The sequence below is a fragment of the Procambarus clarkii genome, chromosome 47 (assembly GCF_040958095.1).
Source record: "Procambarus clarkii isolate CNS0578487 chromosome 47, FALCON_Pclarkii_2.0, whole genome shotgun sequence".
NCBI lineage: Eukaryota > Metazoa > Arthropoda > Malacostraca > Decapoda > Cambaridae > Procambarus > Procambarus clarkii.
The window spans coordinates 21,760,713-21,770,750 of NC_091196.1; the positions used below are offsets into that span (position 1 = coordinate 21,760,713).

The 10,038-nt window shown below is 34.8% G+C and overlaps 1 protein-coding gene across 2 annotated transcripts in view; it reads left to right on the forward strand.

The window, feature by feature from the left end:
- The window catches only part of LOC123762921 (Huntingtin interacting protein 1), a 52,169-nt gene extending 43,090 nt beyond the window's left edge, over nucleotides 1–9,079 (forward strand). For both annotated transcript variants that reach the window (XM_045749703.2, XM_045749704.2), the window contains 4 exons: nucleotides 2,480–2,685; nucleotides 4,427–4,656; nucleotides 5,181–5,353; nucleotides 8,825–9,079. In XM_045749703.2, the coding sequence (XP_045605659.2) occupies nucleotides 2,480–2,685; nucleotides 4,427–4,656; nucleotides 5,181–5,353; nucleotides 8,825–8,836 (621 nt within the window). In that variant the 3' untranslated portion in view covers nucleotides 8,837–9,079. The remainder of the gene's footprint in view (nucleotides 1–2,479; nucleotides 2,686–4,426; nucleotides 4,657–5,180; nucleotides 5,354–8,824) is intronic.
- Nucleotides 9,080–10,038: the final 959 nt, after the last annotated feature.

Sequence of the window (10,038 nt, forward strand, 5' to 3'; positions counted from 1 at the left end):
AGATTGCCTCATTGCATGGATTTGAATCTTAATTCAATTTTGTCTAATAAAAGTAATATTACTGTTAAAATTTGGCAGTTTACCTCTAATGGCAATTATTGTTTTTACTGTACTTTTGTTTCCATATGACTTTTTTTAGAATGCCCTAGCTGTAATTGCCCTGAAGTCTTCAACACATAAGTATGATGATAGACTCTAGCTTCACAATGTTACTGGACAGTGTTGCCCTTTTTGAAGGCAACTTCACTTATTTTAGTTTGACACATAGTCTTCCATGAATATTTTGCTTTATTGTCTTCACCCTTCTTTTTCCATTTTCCCTTCCTCTGTGAGAACAGTATTTGGTGTGGGACATCCAAGTTTTATCACCTGTTTAGATAGCAAGTTTTATCACCTGTTTAGATAGCCGTCATTCATATTAGGCTAAATAATTTATGTAATATTCCATCTCCAACACCCTCCAGCCACATTCTCCACTCACAACCTACTGACATAGGCCTGTCACCTGTCAACACTGTGGAAGTTTTCGCTGTTTAGTTTTCACTTGCCTTGTCTGCTGAAGTATTACACAAATTGTTCATTCAGCTTTCGTAGCTTGTGGTAGTGAATTTTATGCAACTTGCCATGCCTTCAGGCAGACGGTTTTGGATAATTATCTCGAGACCATTTGGTCTGTTTTCTCTGCTCTTTCAGCTCCTCTTTATAATATTTTTTAAATATTTCATTGCATTTTTTGTCCTGAGATAGGCCTTTTATTTGAGACTGGGATACTTTTTTGACAGCTGTGATCAACAAAATTTGTAGTTTGTTAACTTGCGATTCAGTTTATTGTCAATATGTAAAGTGTTTAGTGTGTTTTACAAAAGGTTCAGTTTCAAAATTGCTTTTGGCAGTCTGACGAATGAAGTAAATTGTGTGTTGAGATTAACAATAACACATTTACACTACTAAGATGTGCTTACTATTGTTACTGAACTTAGTGTTTATGCAATGAAGATGTATCTCTGTTTTTAGTATACCCTCTTGTTAATGAGGCTACTGTTGTACAGACTTTTTAAAACTATGAAACATATTTCTTAATATTAATGGTTTTAGGAAAATAAAGTTTGGAAAATTGGAATAATGCCATTTCTTGGTAGTTAGTTTACTGAGCAAACCTTTAAACTATGGTGGGATACATTGACTTGTACCGAGGCCTCGCACTTAAGACTGTACCTTACATGTTAGTGTTAGGGTAAAAAAGAGGGATGACATGTACAAGCATCGAGGCCTAGTAAGAAGGACGGTGGGAATTTGTGAACTCCGGATTACTCTTATTAACCAATAACTACTGTGTGAGCATGGTAATTTGTGTGTGTGTGTGTGTGATCTTACATACATGTACACATGGGATTAGTTCAGTGTGTGTGTTTATAGACAGTTTGTGTATTTTTGCCTAACATTGTTAGAGATGGATTTTAACAAAGTAGTGTATCATATATTTTAGAGGTATGATAATATATATCTGTATTGAAATGTGCTTAATTAAATAGTTTTTGATTAAGCATATGTTAATTCAGTACTGTACTATTGATACAAAACTTTGTTTTAAACTGCATACATATAATAATGCATTATTGATTTATCATTGTATAACTTTGTATAGTGCATAACTAATGTGTTTTTCAGCTGTCTTAACATGAATTGTTTCAGATTAAAGTTTGTTGTGCAATACTTAATTTGATTTTAGAATAATAACTTTAAGGAAAAATTTGACATTCAAAGAATGATTGGTTTACTGATTAATGTAATATAATTTTGATTATGTACCAGAATCACCTAGATTAACCAGATGATTGGTAAGGGATGATTGTTTCATATTTTAACCCTCAAATTGCAGCTGTCATGAAAATTACCACATTAAGTGAAGGAAGAAATTTTGTAAAATGGGTCTCTTGAAGATCCATTTTCAAAAGTAGAGATAATACTAATAATTTTTTTTACATATATCTGTACTTTGGCCTGAGCAGTAGTCAACATTCCTTCTTAAGTTTATCAGCATTTTGTTATAATAAACCAGCACATATAAAACATATTTTTCAATTTTTCATTTGCAATATATTAAAAAGTAAGGAATTTGTTTGCAAAAATAAAAATAGCAACATTATTTTATACAGTGAAAATCTTTGTTGGCAAAACTGAACTGTATGTCTCCAAATTATTTTGTAGCCTTGAATGTCTCCTGGGAGACAATTGAGGTATTGGAAGGAACCACATGGGCAACATCAGTAATAAAACATAGATACAAAGCATATACAGTATTGTCATATGATGACCACATTTCATTAGTCAATTGACACATGATGGCAACTGCATTTTGAAGGTTAAATATGATTTTGTCAATGCATTGGACATTATTTTATAGTATTACAAAATGTCTTTATTTCTTTATACAGTAATGATTAGATATTGCACTATTCCTGTATATTATTGTCCACAGGTAAATGAAAGTATCCTTGGAAGCTGCAGTGACTTAATGGCAGCAGTTAGATTACTAGTTCAGAGAGCTGCCGAGCTCCAAAAGGAAATAGTGGATTCAGGGAAAGGAGGAGCGTCCCCACGAGAGTTTTACAAGCGCAATCACCGCTGGACAGAGGGTCTCCTCTCGGGTGCCAAAACTGTTGCAATTGCATGTCAAGCTCTCATGTAAGTACATATACAATATTTCCTTTCTCTTAAAGATTCTGTAATAAGAAATGTTATCAGGGAAAATAAACTGATGGCCTTTGTTACCTATGAAGATATTCATGGGGGAAATATCAAAGGTAATCTTAGCACTGTTGCTGGCTCTTTATATTTACCTCATTCATACATCACTTTGCAGTTCAAACTATTTTATGGTTTTCACTTTTCACTTCAAGAGGCAGCTTCCAGGAAGACAGGAGGATAAAAATTATTAAATGATTTATTGCTGCATTTTAAGGAAAATGTAAAGCAACGAATAGAAAACAGTACACCATTCATTATAAAGGATATTGAGGATGCAGAGCATGCAGGACACATTCAGTTAATGTTACAGTATGAGTGTAGATATAGAGAAGAACAATCTAAAAGAGAGAGAGGATCTTCGCTTTTTGTTTCCCCCAGTTGTGTAACTTCCATAAATAACTAAGATTAATTGGACTATGGAACTTGTACAAAATAATTTAACAATTGAAGTAATTTAGATGTCGGGACTTATTTAAAAAATATACTATGAGCACGGCAAAGGCGGAATAAAATGTCCCAAGAAAAAGAATGTAATTGGTGAGGCAATGCTTAGATGCAAAGACCCATTCAAGAGTTTAAAGGGTCCCAGTATTTCCTCTTGTAAACAAGTTTAAAATGTAAATATATTTGTTGCTTTAGAATAGTGCTGCCTAGGCAGCTGGGTTCCGAGCTTCACCTCCCTACCCAGACCCACTGCACCCAAGGGAGGAACTTAACATACGAAAGAAGAAAACTGTAGATAATTGGTCTTTACGATGATGACACTGAAACCAAGGCTGATGCTCACTAAAGCAAATCGGCACACATGCAGCCTGGCATACTCGCTCAGGAAATTACCTTGGCATGGGTAGTGTGTGCAGTCATACATCTACTGGCAGGCCAAGCACTTGAAATAGTGCACATTATTGACCTACTGTACTGTATACTGCTGTAGAAATTAAAAATAAGCACTGTACTAGATATTCAAGAAATTTTGAAAATAAACCATAATTTGTGAACAAATTTATTGATTGCTGTTATAATGCAATTTGTTACAAAGTATACTGTACTCAAATTTGGTTTACAAAATGTTTGTATATGCTTATTGTATTAATTATGATATCAAAATGTTCAGAAATAAATGGTCTTAGTCTTAAAAACAGAGAAACTAGAGAAGTATAGGTGGGTATCATTATGATACATCAACATTGGTTAGTGACAGTTTAGATCAGATAACGTAATATATCATTAAAGCAATGAAGTAAAATTGGTTTATGATGCATAGATACTTCATCAGAACATGCAAGGGATAAGATTCCTATTCTGTGGCTGTACAGTAAACAAAATATTTATTAATATGTATAATGTAAAAGAAAGTTAAAGAAATAGTTTGGTATTCTTTATTTTTATACTAGACTGATTGTCTGTTACTATAATTCTACAAGTGTTTTGTATACTGTAATTGTCATAGTGGTATATAGACAGTAATGAAATTCTTCAGATTTTCCATATTCCTGTTATATAATTCATTGAGATAACTAATTGTACCAAAGTTTATAGTTACATTTGACTTACAAATATTTTTATTTACAGTACAGTATTTACAATTTAATGATTTGAATTATAATATATATGCATATTTTATTACTACATAAACTAGGCTACTTACTATGTAAAACATATTCCTTATTATACATAGGGCAGCAGCTGATCAAGTCGTTAGTGGTAAAGGCAAGTTTGAAGAAGTAATAGTAGCTTCTCGAGAAATTGCTGCCTCCTCCATGCAGTTGGTAATGGCTTCAAGAGTCAAAGCTGATAAATCAAGTGTGAAGTTGAGTAATCTTAATACAACAGCGAAGACAATATCAAGACTAACGGGTACAGTTGTTGCAACTGCTGAGAATTGTCGTGATAAAGTAATAATGGCGGGTAAGTTATACCAAATAAATTATCATTCAATAATATTTAATTACATATATGTCCCATCCAATCCAGCACCAAAAAATACCAAAAAATATTTTTGTTTTGTTGGGTTTAAATGGTTCTTAAAGTAAGTACTCATGCACAAGACTATGTAAATGTCAACACAATCTAAATCAGAAAACAGATTTAGATATCATTTTAAAACATGCCTTGTTGTAATTTTACCCTGTTTTGTATCTTCTGTGACATTGAGCAGTTTCCTTGGCCATTCTCTGATCCCAGTGCTTTCTTTGCCTCTATAAATGCAGCAGATTCTAATTATGGTTTATGGTAGGTAGCTACAATTAAAATGCAGGAGTCTCTGCATATCTCGCTTGGTTAAATAGTGAAACAAGTATGGTGGAAATTGGATGACATTCAGTGGCCATTTTCTCTAGTTGGGCGATTTGTTACAGTTGATAGCTTCATGTGCACGAGTATGGATTGTCCACATCATATAGGTAGAAATTAATAGTTAACTAATTTTTCAGATACATTAGACTTCTCAAGGCTGAGTTTACACCATACTAAGAGGATGGAGATGGACACTCTTGTAAAAGTCTTGGAGATAGAAAAGCAGCTTGATACAGAGCGGTCGAAACTTTCAGAACTCCGTAAGCATCACTATCGGCTCGCAGGAGAAGTAGAAGGCTGGGAAGAAGCGGTGAGTACTGAAATCTATGACAGTGATTGTAACATCATTTCAGATTAAAAACAATGAGATTATGAAGCATCTCGATGAGGACGGTTCTTTGCTTTGGCGATGTTCCTTTTGCAACTCTCAATTATTCACCATTCCATTCTTTTGTTCTATTTGATAATATATGTGGATGAAACCTCAGCAAGTGATTCTGCAACATCTATAACCTCAAGAGAAGGATTTTTTTAATTTATCATTTAATCGTTTATATATTTTAAACCTGTCTAGGACTTAATTGCTTTTTACTTCTACAACACACTTTGCCCCATGCATTTAGTGAGATCAAATCATCTATTTTTAAAGATACCACATTTCATTTAGCAATAAGCCTGTTAGTCAACTCTTCAATCTGACATGGTCCAAATGAATGTTTAAATATAATGGGTCGTTTTCAAATAAAATTCAAAGTTAACATGCAAACTTGCATTCGTTTGGAAAACAGTGTGAATCATTGGCATGAATTGGCAGTAAAGGTCAAGCTCCTGTAACCAAGGTTAGGAGAAGACTGTTTTAGATCATCAAGCAGGGGCTTATGAGAGTATAGCTGAAGAGAACATATCAGTCAGATAGTTACCTTATGGAATCATTGGAATACAGTAGATGGCTGATGGTAACAGCCATCTACAGATATTTACATGCGTGTGTGTGTGTGTAATTACCTAAGTGTAGTTACAGGGTGAGAGCTACGCTCATGGGGTCACGTCTTCTCAGTACTCTGTCGTATAACGCTTTGAAAGTACAGTACAGTACTGGCGATTTTGGCCTCCACCACCTTCTTACTTAGCTTGTTCCAACCATCTAGCACCCTGTTTGCAAAAGAAAACTTACTAATATTTTTTGGGCACCTTTGTTTCCTTAGCTTGAATCTGTGTCCTTATGTTCATGAAGTTATTGGTTTCAGAAATTCATCTCTTGTCAATTAGATCAATTCCTGTTAGTAATTTGTAAGTTTTTCCTCTTTTTTTCTGTCTTCTAGTTTTGGCATGTTTAACGCATCTAGTCTCTCCTCATAACTCTTGTTTTTCAATTCTTGCAGCCATTTTGTAATATGCCGTTGCACCTTTTCCAGTTTATTTATGTGCTTCTTGAGATTTGGGCACCATACAACTGCTGCATATTCCATTTTTGATCCCGCAAAGGTCATGAACAGTTTCTTTAGTATTTCACCATCCATATAATTAAAAGCAAGCCTGAAGTTGGAAAGCGACGCATATGCTCCTCTCACAATGTTCTTTGTGTGTTCCTCTGGCGATGGCTTACAATCCAAAACAATCCCTGGGACCCATAACCTCAGTAGGCAAAAAAAAAAAAAAAAAAAAAAAAAAGCTCTGCAACTGATGACACTAGGTAGTATGACACTTAATCACTAGGATAGCTTCAGGGAGCCTCTGGAGCTCACCCAGAAACTGGCATTTCATTACATTCAAAGCTGGTTTTATGATAGAGCCACAGATTTTGCTGGAAAGAGGTGGTTGGATTGCTTATCTGAACCTAAAACAGGGTATTGATAGTCCCACATAAGAGGTTGTTCTGGAAACTGGAATATATTTGGAGGGGTGACAGGGAGACTTCTGACCTGTATCTCAAGAAACAAATCATCAGACTGGAAAAAGTGCAAAGACATGTTACTAAATGGCTTTTGGAACTAGAAAGCAAGTGCTACAAGGAGAGGCTAGAAGTGATGAATTTGCCAAATGCTGGAAAATAGAAGGAAAAATAGGAGATATGTACTCTCTGGAAAGATGGTGAGAAAGGTATCAAATAATATATACTGCACTGTACATAGAAAATACTGGATGGCCAGGTCCCAAATTTGCACAGTAGAATAACAACATACTGGAGCGAAAGATATGGAAGGAAATGCAGAATAGAACCAGTGGGGAGTATCGGAGAGCACTGTCTGGACATCAGGGGTCCATGGCCGTTCAACACCCTCCCAGCAAGCATTAGTAGTAGTATTGCCAGAATAAAGGTGGATGCATTCAAGAGGCACTTAGACAAGTTCTTGCAAGAGGGGCTGGACCAACCAAGCTGTAGTGAATATGTGGGCCTGTGGACCACTCCAAGCAAGAGACTGTTGGACCAAGATATCACAAGCCTGGCCTGAGGCCAGGCTTGGGGGAGTATAATAACTCCCAATCATGGAGTAGAACTCCCAAAACCCTCTCCAGGTATGCTACAGATCACTTCACACCCACCCCGTGCCTCAAAAGTGATTTGTCTAGGTTCGAGTCCTGGCCAGGGAGGACTGTCTGGGCATCAGTCCTTAACTGTTCTCCTCTATTCACCCAGCAGTCCCAGCAATGATTGAGTACCTGGTTGTTAACTGATTGGCAGGTCGTGTTCCAGGGAAAACTAGTGGGTAAGGTTTACCATGAGCTATGGAAAAGGGGAAAGCTCTCGGCCTGCTAACAGAAGTCAGAAGTTATCTGTTCCTGTACTCACATGTGTAAAAAAAAAAAAAAAAAAAAAATAGTAACAGGAATTGATATCTTTGACAAAGGAATTCTTGAACCTGCAACTTCAAGAGCAAGGTGCCATAGATTCAAGCTAAGAAAACAAAGTTGCTAAAAATATAAATTAGAAAGTTCTCCTTTGCAAACAGAGTGGTAGATGGTTGGAACAAGTTAAGTGAGAAAGTAATGGAGGCCAAAACTGACAGTAGTTTCAAAATGTCACATGACAAAGAATAATAAGATGGGACACCATTAAAGTAGCTCTCATCCTGTAACTGTATTTAGGTAATTACTCACTCTGACACACTCTAACCAGCCCGTCCTCCAAAAATGGGGAGGACGGGAGTAACAGCACAAATAAGTGCAATTATGTACTATTCATAGCAGTCAGGAATTGTACTTATTTTCACTTAGTATTAAATTGTACTGTCAAATATATTGTGAATATTTGAGCTTACCTGAAAAGCTGAATAGAAAACCACGACCTCACCTAAACGTCTTAGTGTTTGAAGATAAGCATTTTATTGCTTTTTAATTACAATTAGTACTTAACCTATAGCTATATTGATATTACAGTTTTATAAAACTAATAAAACAAAACTATAATATATCAATGAATTGTAAAGTAACTCAGGATATTTTCAAATTTTGTATAAAATCTCTATTGTTTAATAAAACTGAAAAAGAAATTCCTGATATTTAAAACTTAAGTATAGCAAATTGAACTTAAGACACTCAGAATTTTAAGGATGAAGTTTTTAACAGAAAACGAGGAGAATAAATGGGGAGGTAAATGTAACAGCCCCATAAGTGCAATTATGTACTATGTATGACAGTAAGGAAATGTACTTATTACACTTAGTATTAAATCGTAGTGTCAATTCGGAGGATGGGTTGCTCTAACTATAGTAAATATTTAATTAAATACAGTTGTAAGCCCCAACCGTTCACTTATTTTGCTGTTTTTCTTTCATTGCAGGAAATGAGCTGATTACATCTCTAGTACTGTACCTTTCCCAGCCTGCATTGGATAGCCCACAAAAATCCTTGAGCTTGATTAATGTATTTAAGATAATTTCCTGTAAACCCTTCTTGCCACATGCTACATAACAAAATGCCCCATAATTCCTTAATGCTCTTAAGTTTTCACTTGTTGCTTGGCCCATAATATTTTCTCTAGGTCTGTTCTCTGCTAAGCAGTCTCCGAATGTTTAAACTCGTCAGATAATGTTATTACATTAGGTATGTCGTACCTAATAGCCAGAACCACACTACTTCGTCTAATTTGCAAGGCCTGATTTGCCTAACAAGCAGAGTGATTTTTATGTTTTAAAATAGTTCTTTCCAAATTGGTTGATTGCACTGTATTCCAATTACTATTATTATTTTATATTAAGAACATGAATTAGCAACTTAGGTTAGCTTAAGTTTGATCAAATTTTTTTGTTTAACTAGAAAAAATTAAAATCATATATAATATAATGGAAAGCTTTTATCATTCCAGTAGGAAAAATAGCAAAAAATATGGTATATCAGGAAAATTCAGCTTGTTAGGCAACTTGGCCTGTTAGGTATAACATATGTATATGTATGTATACATACACTCAGTACAGTATTTTACAATTGTTTCTTATAATTTTTTATATTCTGGAAAATCCTTTTCCATGAGAGAGTTTTATTGGGCTTTATCCATTGTATTTTTGCCACATGTGCTCACTTTCCTTCAATATGGTACATGGCTAAGTGTATCAGTGTGTGCATGCTTGAGTGCACTCACTCACTCCTTGCTCACCGCTTAATTTTTTTATATATAAATTGCAATATTTCTCTTTGTTTACAGTTTTTCATAGTCATGAGTGCAAGCACACATTTTGTGTGTGTGTATATCCCCCCCCCCCATATACATATATATAAATAATGTCGTACCTAGTAGCCAGAACGCACTTCTTGGCCTACTATGCAAGGCCCGATTTGCTTAATAGGCCGAGTGATTTTCTTTATTTTCAATAAATTGTTTCCAATTAGTTTATTTGATTTATTATAATATTATATTATATTTGGAACATAAATTATTGACTTTGTTGTGCTAGTTTAGGTTAGGTTTAGATAGGTTAGGTAAGGTTGGTTAGGTTCGGTCATATATCTTCATTAGTTTTAACTCAAATTTCAACAAATTAACTTGTGAATAATGAA